The 18911-nt window shown below is 41.1% G+C and overlaps 1 protein-coding gene across 2 annotated transcripts; it reads right to left on the bottom strand.

The window, feature by feature from the left end:
- Positions 1–1148: 1148 nt before the first annotated feature.
- wash1 (WAS protein family homolog 1) lies at positions 1149–18525 on the bottom strand. 2 transcript variants are annotated; one of them, XM_080190989.1, is made up of 11 exons: positions 18421–18525; positions 17799–17961; positions 15336–15447; positions 14458–14604; positions 13206–13345; positions 9586–9721; positions 8563–8767; positions 7298–7462; positions 4841–5005; positions 4194–4262; positions 1149–2992 (listed from the first exon to the last, which is right to left on the bottom strand). In XM_080190989.1, exons 2-11 carry the CDS (start codon positions 17936–17938, stop codon positions 2826–2828), a joined length of 1446 nt encoding a protein of 481 aa, XP_080047115.1. In that variant the 5' UTR covers positions 17939–17961; positions 18421–18525; the 3' UTR covers positions 1149–2825. The 2 variants fall into 2 exon arrangements, with proteins under 2 accessions (XP_080047115.1, XP_080047116.1); XM_080190990.1 differs by lacking the exon at positions 18421–18525 and adding an exon at positions 18265–18356.
- Positions 18526–18911: the final 386 nt, after the last annotated feature.

Consider the following 18911-nt stretch of genomic DNA (forward strand, 5'->3'; position numbering starts at 1 on the left):
CTGAGTTTCCACATTAGATACATTGCCAGTGACCCATGTTTGAAAGTACATAGGGGGATTTCGGATGAGGACAAGAGCAGATTAAATTCTGGTATTTCTCACCTCCCTCCCTCGTTCACACCATTACTTGACTAATCTTTAATATAGTCTTTGGAGCTTTCATACAAGCACATAAAGCTGAGTGACAAGAAAAGACCAACTCAGCTTTTGAGTCCTGCACAGCACAAGATGGGAATTTTAGGGGATACAGTAATTAAACAGATGGTTTTTTTGTAACAAATAATTGAGTGTCTTTGACAATATGTTGCCTGCCTGGTCCTGGATGCAGAACATCTTGAACGCGTATGGAAAATGATGATTCAATTGTAATCTGTGTTAAGACCAAGAACACAGGGCAGAATAGAGAAGTGGCCTGTTTGGAGAGTACTGGAAACCAAGAGCTAAATTAAATATCTCTATTATTACCTGCACACTGCAAATTGGCATAGCTAAATTAGGTAAGTGAGCATGTGGCTAAACAAATGGTATGGGAATAATGTTCCATTTCATGGGATGTTGGCATCAATATTGGGATGAGGAAAGACTGCAAATGACAATTGATGTTAGATCAAAAAACTCCTCTCACTGTTGACCATCAAAACATGTCCTAAAGAGTAGTCACTTGCAATTTAGGAAATGTGGCAGTTAATTTGCACACAGCAAAACTTCCAGAAGAGCAATGTGATAGTGAACAGATCTCTGTGACTGGGGATAACTCACTGATCCTCTGCAAATCAGTGTCATAGGATATTTCATGTACACCTGAAAGGGCAAATGGGACTTCTGTTTAACATAATTTCTGGTACTCTCCAAACAGCCACATCTGAAAGCCTACATTTCTGACAATGTATCATACTCAGGACCAGATTGTTATGTTCAAGTTCTGAAGAAAGGTAAGTGTGTGACTAAATGAGCCATGAATGACACACAAGAGAGCATAATCAAAATTAAGGGAGTGGGGAGGGAATGATTCTGCTGCAGGGCTGACCAATTTTACAGAGCAGAGAAGGGGGAAAAACAATCAAAAGCTTTGAAAGGCAAAAAAACAATGATTTATAACATATCCACTATTGAGTTACTGAGGTCAGAAAAGATTCCACTCAACATCAGAAAGTAGTAAAAGTTTTTATATTAGATTTACAATTTTACATGGCTCATGGCAAAATATTAACTGTTCCTCATGGTCATTGATCAGTTTCCTGTTGGTAAAGTGCAACTGATTTAATAAATGTGGAGTGGGGGAATTACAACATGGATTGGGTAAATATATGAAGCGACTGCATGGAGCTCTGGCAGATAAAATGGCTAATGTGATAATAACAGACAGCATTTCTGCATTTGGGAGCACAGATTTGAATGGATCAAGATTTGTTTAATCATAATACACAATCTATAATTGCAAACCATACTTTAATAAAATATATACACCCCAATCTGACAAGCTATTCAAAAATGTACTATATTTAAAAGTTTACTGCCATTTTCTCGGCAAGGCTGTCCAAAAATTGGAGGCATTTTGTTTTCCGGTTCATGTGGCTCATTGTAGTGATTTCTTGAAATTATCCAATGGGAATTTTTTCATGCAAATCAGCACATGGCAGGAGCCAAATTACAATAATTCTTCAAAATGGTCAGTCTGTTTATGGGAATGTTAGAATTAAAATACAGCAGGAATGGATTTTCCTTACTGTATGCACAATCTGCCAACCCACCTTTATAGAGTGACTAATTTTAAAATGTCCTGTTTATTCCAAAAAAATACAACTCAAGGAAAGCACTTTGCTGACACAAAATGCAAATTTGATCATTCTACATTAATTTCACACTTCATGATGTCTCACACTTTATTTGAACAATCAGATATTTCCTTATAGGCTCACCATTCAACTGGTGACATACAACAGGGAAACTTTAGTGTCACTTTCTGATGTCCTTAAAACCTCACAAGCATTGAGTTATGGCACAGCTATGTTTAAAACTTTGCCTCTTCCACTCAACAAGCAAACTAAACTTTTACTGGTCTGCTATAATTATGCAAAAATTATATATATATATAAAGCTTTGTTAATTGTAAGCAGAAACAACAGTCTCAGTATTTTGCTAAACTGTAATCCTTGAGGAATTTTCCATTGTGTCTCAAAGCAATGCAGCATACTCTTGCCAGCAGAGTAGGGAACACACTGACATCTTTCCTCACTTCATTCTTGCTATGGAGAGGAAATTTGTGCCATTGTCATTTGTTTTCTGAGACTGGTGAAGCAGCATTGAAGGAAACCTAGAAATCAATTGGTCATCCAGCCAGAGGATGACAACAGCAGTAAATTTAACATCCTTTTAAATGAAAAAAAAGGAAATATTGGAGAAAAATGTTGTTTAATAGTAGTTTTTATTAGTAGGCAGTGTTTCTGCTCACACCACACATGTCCTGGACACTTAAGTGTTTGTGTTGCAGCTGAGGCCATTTAAGGAATATAAATATTGTGATGGAAATTCTGCTGCTTAATTGTGGAGGTCTTTGCCTAGTGCTGTAGCAAATTAGGATGCCAGGAAGATGAAATGCTCTGGTATTGTATCTACATGAACTGGGCAATTTGATTCCTATCATACACCAATTGGGTAGAAAAAGTCACATACAAAAGCAAACTTCTCCCCTCCCTTTTTGTTTGGAACATCCCAAGCTTGAGCTGGCATTGACAGATAGGCTTAACACAACTGAAAGAAAAGTTCAAGGTTTCAGAGGATTCAGACATTAATGCAGACATCTTCGCCAAATCAGGCAGCAAATCTCATGCGTCCCACTCATCCTCATCTTCAGTGGTTTGCTGCTGTGGAGGTGGGAGGGGTGGAATAGCATCAGACATGCGAGCAAAAGCACCACCTGATACAGGAACATCACCAGCTACTCCTCCAGCACTGCCACCTTCACCTTGTTGAGGACCTTTACCTGAGATGCCTGTAAATCAGATGTACAAGTTTTAGTCCAGTCAATTATACAGTATTATAGCATAGCTCAAGTTACAGGACACTAATCTGCAGTTTCAACATCGAGTTGTCAGCTACAGCAGAGTAAAGTTTTTTCTGTTGAATGCGAGAGGACCTATGTGAAGTGAATTTTAGATAATTCTCAAACCAGTTCAGTTGGTTGAGTTAGCATAAACATGCCTACAAGTTGATACTAAAATTTGATGTCACAAGGGCCTGTGAATTGGCTACAGCAGAAATGTTGGGCAGAATTTAAAAAAAGACTGTCAGTTTCTTAATTGAAAACTGGTGTATTTTTCAACAGAAAGCTAATTTTTCTGACCTGATCTGACACTGTCAAAAACAGTCAGGGATGGGGATGTGGTTTGTGCCATCACTGTGGTGGGGCAGAGCCTGAGGGAGCCAGCAAGACTGGTTCCACAGAAATCAGGGCTTCATCTTTAAAGGGTACCCCAATCTGTAAAAATAATAAAGTTCCTTTCACCTCCCCCCACACATACACAGGTATCAGGAGCACTCCACCCACAGTCAGTGGCATGCTGGTAATCCCCAGGAGGCAGGAGTGTAACCCTCCCTTCAGTGCCCAACACAGCATCCTCAGCATTGTATCAGGGCCAGTCTTGGCTCTCAATCCCCAGGGCCTCCAGGCACTTCCAACATGGTCAACATGACTGGTTTTCAATTTCAAAAAAGCAGTTGTGAATCATGATGTTGGGGTGGAGGAGGAGGGGGAATATAGCATTCCAAGGGGCCAGATGTTACAGCTTAAAGTTGTTAAATATATTTAAGTTAATTTAAATCCATGCAAATCAGATTCACACCCACTGATCACATCAGCAGGATGAGGAAACATTGCAAAATGGGATCTCGCTGGCACAAATTCCTTTATAGCTCTCTCGCGAGACTCAGCAACCATAATGGGATATGCGCCAGAGGTGAACGTGCTTGGCTAAACCTTATCCGTTATTACTGTAGCCAGGCCAAGGCAACTGATTAGGACAAAGCAGAGGAAACTTAATCCTCCATTAAAATAAATGCTACACAGAAGGTGAAGAAAAGTAACACTGAGTGAAGATGCAATCTGTCAGTCTTTGACATTTTGTCACTCATGATTTATCAAGTGACTCTACAGTCACTGTTTAATTGTTAAGCTGCATCAGTGGGTTTTGTACCTTTTCTCCTCATTGCCAGCTTATTGAAGAGATCAGACATCAGATCTCCACCTCCTTTCATTGTTCCACCTAGAAGACATAGAACAGGTCAAGATCAACGAGGCCTTTACTCCCTCCTCTTCCCACATCTCAAGAAAGCTTTATTAGCACAGTTGCATCAAGAAAGAAGGTACTTACATAGGTTTTTAATCTAAATTTGCATTCACAGTTCCATCAACAAGTTTACAGGACAAAGGAGGGAAATGAAAACAGAAACCATTGGAAAAATTCAGCAGATCAAGCAGCACAGTGGAGAGAAAAACAGTTAACGTTTCAGGTTAATGATTTTTTTTAAAATCAGAGCTGCGGGCTAGCAAAGTACTTTCATTTGGATAAAATCATTTTCCAAACTGATGCCACAGATTGGCAACAGCTCATTGTTCCTGAATTTGAGTGTCTGCTTCCTCCCTAGGATCATTATTTAACAATGACAATTAAGGATTCCTTTGTAGGCCAGAATCTAGAATAAAGTGAAAAGATGACCATAAAGGCCCTTGTAAAAGCTTCTAGAATCGCATACAAAAGTAACGTGGTTTTATGCAGCTTCTGAAACATCATTTAATTCTGGTCAATTATTTTAAACACAAAAGTATTAAATGGAGAATTACCTTGTTCCTGTTCTTTTTGCTTTTTCTTTTCCATTTTAATGGCCTTTGCGTTGCGCAGTTTGGCTTTCCCAATTCCTCCAGCCTGGCGAATTGACTCCAGTAGGCTGGCTCTTCCATTTGAGGGTTTCACAACCTCCTGAGGTGCTCCCTGCACTATGCCACCTTCTGAAGGACAATAAGTGAAAACACGAATCAACGAAGGAGCTTTTCACAAAGACCTTGGATTTGGGAGAGAAATTTTATGGGTGATATAATTAACATTTGCCAAGGGCACAAAAACAGTCTCCAATGGAAGGGAACATCAGCAGATGTTAAAATCATAGAATAGTTACAGCACAGAATGAGGCCACTTGACCAATCATGTCAGTGCTCTCTCTCTGTATGAGCAATTTACCTAGTGCCACTCCTCAGCCTCTCCTCATAACTCTGCAAAATTTTTGTCAGATAATTATCCTATCCAATATTTATTATGTCCATTTTACATCTTCGTTGAAGTTGCATTTTACTCCCCAAAATACTTGGGGAGCATAAAGCACTTGACATCCAATGGATTACTTTTTGAAACCATTTATCTGACAATTATTTCACGAACAGCATATTCCACAAAATAGTGCAGTAGAAAATGTTTGCTTTTCTTGACAAATAATCCAGAGGCCTTAAGTAATAAAAACATGAGTTTAAATCCTATCATAACAAATGGGAATTTAAGATGCAATAAATTATATTCTGGAATAAAAACACTAGTATCAGTAATGCTGGCCATTAAACTAGAGTGTTGTAACAATCCATATGGTTCACCATCATCCTTTAGGAAAGGGAATCTGGCCTATGTAACTCCAGATCCAGAGCTGTACTTTCTCTGAAACGATGAGGCAAGCAATCCAAAGATGCGTCAGGTTAGATGGATTAGCCGAGGGACAGGGGCAGCAGTGGTTAGCACTGCTGCCTCACTGCACCAGGGACCCAGGTTCAATTCCTAGCTTGGATCACAATGTGTGGAGTTTGCACGTTCTCCTCACGTCTACATGAGTTTCCTCTGGGTGCTCTGGTTTCCTCCCACCATCCAAATATGTGCAGATTAGGTTAATTGGCCATACTAAATTGACCCTAGTTTCAAGGGATCAGCGGGAAAATACGTGGAGTTACAGGGATGGGGGGGGGGGGGGGATTGTTGTCGGTGCAGTCTTGACAGGCTGAATGGCCTCCTTCTGTACTGAAGGGATTCTATCAAAAGTTTGGGGTTACAGGGAACAGGTGGGTAAAATGCTCTGTCAGAGTCAGTGCAGAATTGATAGGCTCTTCTGCACTGTAGGGATTCTGTGACTAAACAGTAGGCAACCACAACCTTGGCAAAGACAATGAGTGACAGGCAAGAAGGCAGGCTTTTAAACAACATACAGATCCTCTGAATTTTTTTTTAAAAAAGCTGGACATTTACTTAAATTTAACGTTCACCAATGTTGCTCTCAAGATAGTGGTTAGTCTTAAAGACCATTACAGATGAAGGTGCTCCCCACAATGCTAATCAAGGAATTCCAGGGTTTTAAGCCTGAGATGTTAAAGAAACAGTGATCCATGATGATTGGATAATACATCACATGCTGCAATTTGAACCACAAATGAATAAGATTCCTTATTATGATTGCCTGTGATTTGAGCAGTATTAAAACTGGCTCAAACCTCTTGGGTGAACAGGAGAATAAAAAAAGACAGCTGGGGCTCCTGTTTTGAGTTTGTGCAGATCATTGAGCAAAGTTATGATGCTTCTGCTGTGGAATAACTGTTGATGCTCATTTAACTTCCTTTTGAAATTGCCATTCTCTTGCCAATATTAAAACTGCACCGAAAACAATTTTAAAGGTAGTCATAATCAAGTCAGCAACCTCTTTGGATCAACTGGATTCTTATTTTTCAAAAGAAAGTACTTTAGAACAAAGCAGTTTCATCAGAAACCTTGGTATTCCTTCAAATTCATGAGGCTTAAATTCACAAAAACAGAGAACATATTTTGAATTTGGCCAAGGCACTTGGGCGCAAACCTCCTTGTACTTGGTGCACTGAACGCCTCACCCAGTGACGATCTGCAGTCCCACTAGGTTCCTGCTGATGGTAGCACTGATCCATAAGGCAGCTCCCCAACAGCAGCATGTTTGGAGTTGGACATCTGTTTACTCTAAGCGTGCCCATCATAGGAGAGATGAATGAATCATATTTTAATGCAAATGCAAAATACTGCAGAGGCTGAAATCTGAAATAAAAACAGAAAACGCTAGAAATACTCAGCAGCTCAAGTTACATTTGGACGGAGTCTCAATTCTGATGAAGGATCATCAACCTGAAACATTAACTCTTCCTCCCCACAGCCTGACCTGCTGAGTATTTTCCACACATTGTATTTTTATGCAACAGCCCTATGTTGATTGACACAATTAAGAGTAGACACATTTACAAACAAACCTGGTGGTTCACCGTTGCCAACATTAGTTTGCAAAGGTGGCTCAACTGGAGGTGGAGGTGGTGGTGGTGGTGGCGGAGGAGGAGGAGGAGGCACACTCACTGGTGCCAGTAGTTCTGGAGGAGGGAGGTCTACAGGCGGCAGTGGGAGATTAGTATTCTGTTGATCTGAAATGCAGAATATTAAAGTTTAGACTTTGAGTAATAGCCATTCCACAATCACTACTGAAATTAGACAATGTTAGATTGAGCATTAATTACTGCTTCACAAATACATTTTCCTGCAATTTGCATCAAGCTGAAGAATACTATCCTAACAAAGAAGGAACATTATGATCTTGAGCTATTTCTATTGGTAATTGTTAACTGGTTTGCTGTTAAAATTTGCCAGGCTGAGGTACAATGCGGGTCACACTTTTTCTGGTTCTCCTTTTCCCTCCCTGCTGAACTGTGTTATATCGCATAATTAAGCAATACTAACCCATAATTATAGAGTGACTTCATTTTAAAAGATAAAATTTGAATGCATTTACATTTTTCTCAATTTTCTCTCCTTAATTTGGGCACAGTTCTAATGTGCCGTCTGATGGCAAGCTAAGAGATTGTTTCTTGGCCACTGCCAATCTTCTGCTTTACTGCCTTGATCAAAGAAGGTGTGGAACATACAAGAAAAGTAGGCAGGGTAGGGGTTGTTGGAAAAGGACAGATGAAGTTCCAGACATTGTAATAAATGGGAGGGCTAGTCATTCTGGTGTGCTTACGCTGTGCATCTGTTGGGCCTAAAAAGACAAAAATAACCATCACCATCATTTTCTGTATGTGCATGTTTGTTGTTTCCAGTTAGCGATACAATACAGGGGAAGTGAGATCAGTTGGCTAGAATGTGGTGCAGAATAACACCATTTCAGACTTGATGTGTTTTAATTGATCTTTCAAAATCACTAATTTATTTGACATGTGATTTATCAGGACTTTTAACTGGAATAGAAAAACAACAGCTCAATACTGCCCCCATTATGGCATATAAAAAAAAAGACAAGATAAATGAAGGCAATCACAATGCAGCTGAATCATCAAATGGATCCAGCTGTGCAGATTACCTTCCCATGCATGGATTAAACCCTTGTTCTGGCCAAGGCAGTTCTTGGGGTCCTCCTCCTTGCCTTACCCCTTAATGATATGGCAACCGTCAGACAATGAGGACATACTGGGAGTGAGACTGAAGAATACAAACCACAAAATAGTAAATGCAGACTATTGTACTGTACCTGGGCCATTTGTGTAAACTGGTTCTGTACTGAAACTGGGCAGTTCAGGCATATTACTTCCTGGCACAGAGGGTGCAATGCCTGGACCCAGATCAGCACTGTACATGAGATCATCAGCAATGCCAGGCAGATCAGGTAGGTAGGAAGGGACATCAATCTCTGGGACCTGTCCCAGGTCTGGTACATAGAAATAATTTTCAGTTGTCTGAAATAACAAAGGATTACTATGTTCAGAAGCCCATACAGAATATCCCAAAATAAAACACTGTAGCAATAGTGGTAAACAAATATTGTATGAATATTCTTCCTATTCAGCTTCAGCTTGCTTGGAATTAGTTTGCTAACGAAGTGCATCACCTGGCTCTACGCCAGTTTGATATCAGATCAGATTAACATCCCAGAAAGGCATTTAAGATTGTACTTTCCTTCAAATCTGTTCATTTCAATGAAACTGAAAGGGGAACCTAACTGGTTTAGCTAGAGTTCCAAAATTGACCAAAGATTAGACTTCAGTTTTCTCCATTAACACTAAGTGACTGTGTTACTACTTGTTTAAACCCTTTAAAGTGCAAGGAAATAAATCTGTCAGTGACAAGCCAACAGAGCTAAGACAAGTTTCAATGCAAAGCTAAGAAGGTGGATGCATTGACATTGCAAACATATGTACAGCATTGGACAGTCAGGAACATTTAATTCTGAAAAAACATGACTATCGCATGAGCCTTGCAGAAATTAACTAGGTTACTCTAATTCCCTTTTATCAAGTGAATAAGGCAGTGTGTAGTTTTAGTTAATCACAGGTTAAAACACATGGACATCTCTCCATACCCATGCGGACAGTCTGCAGAGGATGACTGGCAGCAGGTAAATGCACAACAACCTTTTATGGGGTTATAATACAAAACTGTTCCCAGCACACTTCCATAATAGCATTTTGCATCTCCATCATTTTTAAAAATCATGTAACAGAGTGGAGGGAACACGCATGCCCTGGACTTCAGCAATGCAATCCTCCAGAATTACCTGTCTTTCAAGTTGTTCCCGCTTGGTGATTGAGAGTGGAGCATCAAATGGTTTCTCGTCTTTCTCAGTCTCCAGTGCATTGTGAGTTTTTGTCACAGCTCCGGCTAATGGATCCAAAAGAACGTACTTCTTATAGCTGTAGGTCGAAAGAGTAGAACACTATCATACACTGACTAAACAGATCTGCTTCAATACCTTAAATCTTCAATCTAAAGAATAGAAAACAAAACACCTTTAAAGCAAGCTACAAGTTCAGCGCACAATACCTCTTCCAGGATATTCTTAAGATACTATAGTATTTTTCCAACGTGTGGTCTTTTCCTGCTCCTCTTTCTTATTATCGCCTCAAAACCTAAAAATTTATCATTTGCTAATATCAAAATATTTTCATAATGTTTCCCCACTCAAAACGTGAACACAGAAGTTCATACATCATTCTTTAGATGGGTTGTGAATAGCTAGGCTCCCACGTACTGATCCTTGTGATAAGCCATAGTCACAGCCTACCAGCCTGAAAATGACCCATTTGTACCTAAGCTCTGTTTTCTGTCCGTTAACCGTTTCTCAATTCATGTCAGTACATTCCACCCAATGCCACGTGCTCTTATTTTGCTTCCTAATCTTGTGTGTGGCTGAAATCTTTCCGAAAATCTCTGTTCAGAGATTGACATATTGGTGGATTGGGCAGAAAAGTGAAAGATGAAGTTCAAGGTGCAGAAGTGGGAGGTATTAAAGATAGAAGGATGGTAAGAGATGAGGGCCTAAATGCGATTACTATCACTAGAGAGGTAGTACTTGATAGACTAATGGGACTGAAGATGGACAAGTCCCCAGGACCAGATGGAATGTATCCCAGGGTTCTGAAAGAAATGGCAGAGGTGATAGCAGATGCCTTAGTAATTATTTATCAAAATTCGCTGGACTCTGGGGAAGTGCCAGAAGATTGGAAAACGGCTAATGTTACGCCGCTGTTTAAAAAAGGTAGCAGAAAAAAAGGCAGGGAATTATAGGCCGGTCAGTTTAACGTCTGTAGTTGGAAAAATGCTTGAATCCGTCATCAAAGAAGAAATAGCGAGGCACCTAGAAAACAGTGGTTTGATCAAGCAGACACAGCATGGATTTGTTAAGGGGAAGTCGTGTTTGACGAATTTATTGGATTTCTATGAGAATGTGACTAGTTCGGTAGACAGAGGGGAACCGGTGGATGTGGTGTTTCAAGATTTCTAAAAGGCATTAGATAAGGTGCCTCACAAAAGGTTGCTACAGAAGGTTAGGGTTCACGGATAGAGGATTGGCTGTCTAATAGGAAGCAGAGAGTTGGTATCAATGGGTGCTATTCTGGTTGGCAGTTGGTGACTAGTGGAGTGCTGCAGGGATAGGTGCCGGGGCCTCAACTGTTTACATTTATATAGATGATCTGGAGGATGGGGCTGAGTGTAGGGTGACGAAATTTGCTGATGACATGAAGATGAGTAGAAGACCAAATTGCGTGGAGGGTGTGGAAAGTCTGCAGAGAGATCTGGAAAGGCTGAGCGAGTGGGCGAGGACCTGGCAGATGGAGTACAATGTTAGCAAGTGTGAGGTTATCTACTTTGGCAGAAATAATAGTAGGAGAGATTATTATTTAAAAGGCAAAAAGCTGCAGCATGCTATGGTGCAGAGGGACCTGGGGGGTCCTTGTGCACAAGTCGCAAAAGCCCAGTCTGCAGGTGATCAAGGTGAATGGAATGTTGGCCTTTATAGCGAGGGGAATAGAATATAGAAGTAGGGAGGTCTTGCTGCAACTGTACAGGGTACTGGTGAGCCCGCGGCTGGAGTACTGTGTGCAGTTTCGGTCGCCACACTTGCGGAAGGATATATTGGCCTTGGAGGGAGTGCAGAGAAGGTTCACTAGGCTGATACCGGAGATGAGGGGGTTAGCCTATGAAGAGAGACTAAATAGATTGGATCTGTACTTGGAGTTTAGAAGGCTGAAGGGGGATCTTATAGAGACGTATAAGATAATGAAGGGGATAGATAGGGTAGAGGTAGAGAGATTCTTCCTGCTTAGAAAGGATAGCAGGACTAGAGGGCACAAGATAAGCTTGGGGGTGGGGGGGGGAGCGGGGGAGGCAGTTTAGATCAGAGTTGAAGAGGAACTTCTTCACTCAAAGAGTGGTGAATCTCTGGAATTCTCTGCCTGTTGAAGTGGTGGAGGCTACCTCGCTGAATATATTTAAGTCACAGGTAGATAGGTTTCTGATAGACAGGGGAATTAAGGGTTATGGGGAGAAAGCGGGAAAGTGGAATTGATCCACTTCAGATCAGCCATGATCTTATTGAATAGCGGGGCAGGCTCGAAGTGCTAGATGGCCTACTCCTGCTCCTATTTCTTATGTTCTTAGGTGATTCACTTTGCAGGAAGAATATGGAGAGAGCCGAAAATAAGTGGGGGGAGAAGTCTGAAGGAGAAGCAGGAACAGTGGGACCTTGGTGGCATAGTGGTTAGCACAAGTGCCTCACAGCGCCAAAGATCCAGGTTCAATTCTGGCCTCGGATGACTGTGTGGAGTTTGCACGTTCTCCCCGTGTCTACAGGGGTTTCCTCCAGACACTCCAGTTTCCACCTTTGGGTTAGTTGATTGGCCATTCAAGATTGAAACATATGACACATTGGGCCTTTTAATATCCCATACCAACTCCCCCTCCTCTCTCTAATATGATCTCCCCATGTGTGAATAGAGAGATCTTAGAGTGAGTGTCCACTGATTCCTGAAGGTAACAGGACAGTTTGATAAGATGGTTTCAATATGCAGACGGAATATTTTCTTTTACTGGCCGATGTATAGAACAGAGTTCACAGCAGGGCATGTTCTGCTTGAGCTATACACAACACTATTCAGACCACAGTTAGGATTAAGCATAGAGTGCTGGTCACCACTGGTGAGGGTCCAGAGGAAATTATCCTCGTGTCTGCATGAGTTTTCTCCAGGTGCTCCAGTTTCCTCCCATAGTTCAAAGACGTGCAGGTTGGGCACGCTAAATTGCCCTTAGTGTCAGGGGATTAGCAGGCTAAATATGTGGGGTTACAGGAATACAGCCTGGGTGGGATTGTCGTCGGTACAGGCACAAATGGGCCGAATGACCTTCTTTTGCATTGTAGGGATTCTAAATTCTAAAAAACCATGAAAAATCATAACCATAACTGCCTTCATACTGACCAAAATTAAAGTACAATTACTTTATTCCTTCAATGTAAAAGCAATTCCAGTTTCTTTTTTGATTCAATTTATTTACCAATTTTGATTCTGACTTGGACAGGCCAGGACAAGCAACACCTATGCTTAGAATATTTATGATTTTTCTATTGTTTAAAATATCACAATTAAACCTGTGTAATTTTTTAAAATATAATTCACATACAGACCTACAATACACAGCAGAAATGCTCTTTTTAAGAATAAACTGCAGGTTGTATTCTGCAAGTGTTGCCATGAATCAAGTTAATTGTTTTCCGTGAATGTCATCTTCATTAATGTTATAAACGACAGTCCAGTACATATGTGCCTATATAACCCACATATGGAACAAATATATTACTAATAACATTTCCTTTCTCTTAATCAGATTAATAACACTTACGGATTCTCAGTGGTGTTGAAAAGTAACAGAGAACTGATGGAGGTGATATTTCGAGGAAGGCTTCCCAACCCTTCCTCAGTCTCATTCTCCTCCCGTGATTTAATATTCAAACACACATGATAATAGTTCTTTGTCTTGTCCTGAAGACAAATAAAATATATATCTATTAGCTCACTCTGCAGATCACGTCCTGGAAATGTTTCTTGCCCTAATTAGATTGGCAACTAAAAGTTTATTTTAGTTGACTGATGACACATCCTTTACGTCGAAGAAAATAAATGAGCAACCTGCCTAGTTTTCATGGCCAATCCGCCCAATTAATTTCAGCAGATAGACCTGTGGGAAGGAAATCAGAGCACAACCCATGCACCCAACATCATTCCTCATCCACTAAGCACTGGACAGTGGTCAGTAACTCCCACGGTATTTCCCCTTCCCAACTCTAACTCATTAAACACCTCACTGACATCCCAGCTGAGATGAGAAATAACAACAACCATCTCATAAATACAGTACTGGAGTTGGCGTTTGATGCAGACCATATCAACGTTTGATTAGATAAACGATTGCAGCAAAAGGGGAGAAAAGCAATATAGGGAAAGGAATATAGGAACAGATGGGCACGTGCTTATGATTGCTTGCTTATGTAGAGGGAAAAAATATGAGCAACCTCTTCCTGTAGTCTGTGTATGCACTTCTTGTATTTCCAACATAAAATGTAAGGACTTAGCAGAAGCAAAAGGTGGTGGAATGTATGCTTCACATTACTTTCTTACACAATGTGAATATATGTGACCACCTCCTATGTCTTCTGTTCAAGAAGAATGTGTAGAACATCTGTCCAAAACCAGATTCCATTTAAGGTATAAGGTAGGAACAAGGTGTATAACTCCTATACTTGGTGAGGGAAAGGAATGGAATTCCAGTGTAAAGATTGTTCTGGAAGACTTTGAAGACAAAATCTAGGAGTTGGGGGATTAAGGAATGTATTGTGCACTGTTCTATTAATTTCCTTGTCTGACTCACCTTACACTAAAATAATCTACTGTGTATACAGGTTAATATTTGTAGTGTATCAATCAGTATTTTGATCTTGTATGTTTTTCACATCTATTTGCACAGCTTCTGATATTTAAACAGCTTGCAATAGGATCATCAAAATGGCAACTGGCTGTTTATACTTTGTTTAATTAAAATGTCATAATTCACAGGGGAGTTGCTGTGGACTTAAGGGCCTGTGGTTACCATATACCTGCATAGCCTTTTCATCCAGTGGCTTCAACTTGCTGTGAATCTTGTAGCGTGGACGCTTCTGCAAAGCAGGGTCATCTACCCCAGTGAAAATGGAAACATAATCCTGAAGTCTATCAGGTGCAGGGTATTTTGCACTAGAAAATACCTGCACAGAACACAATAGAACAAAAGGCATATGAAACCTATTAGGGTAGTATTAGCAAAGTAACATCACACTGCCTCATAGCCCAAGACGACTTTGCAGTCATGCACTTAACCATCCTGAGGAGATACACTGTCAATGATCACCAATCTGCCAAAACTGCAACTGGAAACTAGGCGCACGAAGAACCATAAAATGTAAACCACATGTGGCACTTCATGGTCTAGGGTGCTGAAGGTTAACTTAAGATTTCCCTTAAAGGAACAAGAGTAGATCATTTGGTTTTTCTACTATTCATGGCTGATTTGTCACTTAACTCCATACACTATTTCCCCAATTCCTTTCATATGTTCGGTTAACAAATTTATCAAATCTTAGATTAAAGATTAATTGATCTGCCACCATTTATGGAAGGGAAAATGGGGAAAGGTGGATATGGAGTTCATTCATACCTTACATGTAGAAGTATTTCATAATTTCACTCCCAAAAGAGGAAATCAAAATACTGTGGATGCTGGAACCTGAAACAAAAGCAGAAGATGCTGGAAAATCTCAGCAGGTCTGTGTCTGTAAACAAAGAATAGAGCCAATATTTCAAGTCTGGATGTCTTTAAATTGTGCAAAGAGGGATAGCAACACACAAAGGGATATTTTTCAGAATTTACAAATTCACTGCAGAAATGCAGTGAAGAATTGAACACACCAAAAAAAACCACAGAAAAATTAGCCCTTACTTTAGTAGCTTTCTTGCTGCCTTTGATTTTCTTGATCTTAGCTTGTGCTAAATTGATCCGGTCATTGATGGATTGCAAGCGAGTTTGATTGCTTGCCACGTTCTGGGAAACCCTGCAACAAGACATCCTGCTGTTGAGATATATTCTAAATGATGAAACACCACTTTAGAAATATATTTGCCACTACTCAAGATGTATGGAATTAAATGGAGGAGAGAAACTGGATTCATATTCAGTTAGAAGGAAAAAAAACAGAGCAAGGGCTGAGAGTTAGAAGTGGTAAGAGGCATCCCACAGAGGCCACTCTGTATATCCACAATTTGAAGGACAAAGTTGGAATTAGCAAATTGTACAAAAATAGATAGTACTGTTAATTCTTTAGGAGACCACATGAAATTGTAAAGAGACTACAACAGCACATTGAAGCTGCAAAGGCATATTGATAAGATGAGAAAAATGGGCTAAAATCAAATACAATCCACCAAGAATAAGCTGATGCATTTTTGTTACACTTGGAATAGAGGCACGCTTGATGCACTGGCACAGCAAGATGACTATTCAATTTAGGTAAGAGGTGGGGAATGATATTGCTGCATCTGATAATGCTATTGTACAGGTACTGGGCAATGTATCAAGAATTAGAACCAATCCCACACTTACGTACTGCTCCCAATTAAACACTCATCTGTGCTCTATTATCTCCAAATTTAACTTAACATCCACTTGCTATCTTCTTGATCTCAATTTTATTTTACAACCTAAAATGAAACCATATTTTGCCATGAACTGATATTTCCTACTGTGCTCAACTTGTACGTTGTTCCCCAACACAGCTGATTCACTAATCATAGTCAGATGTTTACAGCATAAAAACAGGCCCAACTTGTCCATGCCTCCCAGTTTTTAACCACTGAGCTAGTCCCAATTGTCTGCATTTGGGCCATATCCCTCTGTACCCATCTTACCCATGTAAAACTGTCTAAATGCTTTTAAGAGACAAAATTGTACTCGCCTCTACTACCACCTCTGGCAGCTCGTTCCAGACATTCACTACCTTCTGTGGAAAAAATTGCTCCTCTGGACCCTTTTGTATCTCTCCCCCCCCACCTCACCTTAAATCTATGCCCTCTAGTTTTAGGCTCTCCTACCTTTAGGAAAAGTTGTTGACTATCTAGCTGATCTATGCCCCTCATTATTTTATAGACCTCTAAGTTCACCCTTAAGTCTCCTACGCTCCAGGGAAAAAAGTCCCAGTCTATCCAACCTCTCCTTATAACTCAAACTATCAAGTTCCAGTAATCTTCATTCTCTAAGGCTTTATCCCTCTATCTCAGCAATGGGGCGGGGGGGTGTCTTTCAGGTCAAACCAAGTAGACAAACTCAAAATTACATTAGGACAAAGTAAAAGGGGCAGCTCCCCAAAAGGAAGGGGAACAGCCCAAACGAAAACAAAAGTACAAAGGAAACTTAAAACACATCAAATCAAAATGTGATCGTCGGGGTCTTTAACACACCTCGCCCCTGCGGTGCCCAGCAGGCACAGAAGGTAATGAAGATCGTTGTAATCTAATGCAGTAATCTCAGTATCTAGATACATACCTGAATCACACCTCGACAAACATTTTCTCCAATTCTTAACCTTTCTCTTGTGTCCTGAGAGAACAAGGCTCAACTGTTTGCTTTGGCAATCAATTTCATACAGCAGGCACTCTTTGCAGAGGTAAATCTAAAGTAAACTCTGCTCCAGTCTTTGAAATTCCCTCTATAAAGCCATCTGACTTTCCACTCCCTCCTTGGTCTTTAAAACCCTCCTTAAATCCATCATTTTGATCATTTCCTGTTTACTACTCAATTTCCTCATTAAAATGTCTTGGGACATGTCATCGCATAAAAGGCAACAACTCTCCATTTCAAAGTATTCTCCATTCTTGCTTTTGAAACACAAAAGCCGACAAATGAAAACAGCCAATTGAATTCTCAACTCAAAGATAGTTTATTAACCTGTTCCTGCAAGTGACACACAATACTTAGCACCTCAAGAAACAAAAAACACAAATAAATAGTGAAGTAATCTCCTTGCTCAATATCACAAATCAAAGAATCAGATTCTTTATAGTACAGGAGGACAACATTCAGCTCATCAAGTTTTTATCAATTCTTACCCAGGTTTACCCTATAACCCTACATATTTACTCCACTAATCCACCTAACCTATATATCTTGAGATACTGAAGGGCAATTTAGCATGGCCAATCCATCCAACTGCAGCTTTTTTTTGACCATGGGAAGAAATCTGAGCATCCGGAGAAAACCCACAGACACAGGGAAAACTTGCAAACTCTGCACAGTCACCCAAGGCCAGAATCAAACTCAGGTCCCTGGAGTTGTGAGGCAGCAGTGCTGCCACCACAAAAGTTTGTTTGCCCAAAGTTATTCAATACCCATGTCATTTATGGATCATACCTAGTGAAAACATCATTGGAGATTTTCTGGAGATACTGAAGGACATCACTGATCTGGTGAATTGCTTCCTCTCGTCGCAAGTCAGGCTGGATAATCGGAATAGTGTATACCTGCCCTTCAGTGAAGTACTTCTGCATCATTTTAATTCGAGTGTTGTTGAAAACTAGAATCAAATCAAGAAAAGGCAGTGATAAATCAGGTTGATTTTTCTCAGAGATCAACTGCAGTTTTCTGTTCCCAAACAGTAGTTATAACTCGTGACCGTTAGGGTTGAAGAATTTCTCAATGGGTGCGTATTTCCTGTTTCAAAAGGCCACCCGAACCACTCAATTAGACTGCAATATCTATTATGATATACATATCACAACATGTATGTATATAATCCGAATCCTTTAATTAAACTGCAATTAGTTACTTCCACACTAAGATAACTAGTTAACTGGTCACCGCTTCTGGCTGGACTCACTATTAGTGCTAACAGCATATTGCAGTTGCTGAAGGTTTATTAACTGTGTGATTAGATGTTGCGCTGACAGCTTCAGGAAACTACTGCAGCTCCGCAGTCAGGAGACCTTTGGCCACACACTGCCCCACGCAGCAGCGCACTGCCTGCCGGACTCACCCAAGCTCAGCGACTGATTTGCTTCGCGGCCTTCCGCCACTCCAGCTGCACTATCCGGCCTCAGACTCCATTAACTCATCAGCCACCACAGGTTTACCCCAGGAGACGAGTCCACGGCTGCGCACCACCCTACGATTAATGCGCACGCGCCTGACCTTCAACCTCTAGCCCTCAGACCACCCCCCCCGCCCGTCGCAGAGTCTCCCTGCTCATCGCCGCGCGTCCCCGCTCTCGCCGCGCGCATCACAGCAAGGCCCCACCCAGCATCGCGCGCTCCGCCATCACCGCGCGACCGGCAGCGCCCAGCACAGCAAGGCGCCGCCCATCGCAGCGTCTCCCGCCCATTGCCACGTGCCCTTCGCGCGCCGGAGCACGCCCATCGTCGCGCGGTCGGCCCCGCCTATCACAGCAAGGCCCCGCCCAGCACCACGCGCCCGGCCCCGCCCCCTGCTTATTCACCCATAACAGAAAATGCTGGAAAACTTCAGCAG

This window comes from Carcharhinus amblyrhynchos, chromosome 6 (assembly GCF_965287045.1).
Source record: "Carcharhinus amblyrhynchos chromosome 6, sCarAmb.v2.hapA, whole genome shotgun sequence".
NCBI lineage: Eukaryota > Metazoa > Chordata > Chondrichthyes > Carcharhiniformes > Carcharhinidae > Carcharhinus > Carcharhinus amblyrhynchos.

Coding starts and splice junctions, on each gene's coding strand:
- wash1 (XM_080190989.1), bottom strand. CDS start 17,938: ATGATGCAGAAGTACTTCACTGAAGGGCAGGTATACACTATTCCGATT. Junction 14,605..15,335: donor GCAGCAAGAAAGCTACTAAA/GTAAGGGCTAAT, acceptor TGTTCTGTGCAG/GTATTTTCTAGTGCAAAATA. Junction 7,463..8,562: donor AGTTTACACAAATGGCCCAG/GTACAGTACAAT, acceptor TCTGCATTTCAG/ATCAACAGAATACTAATCTC.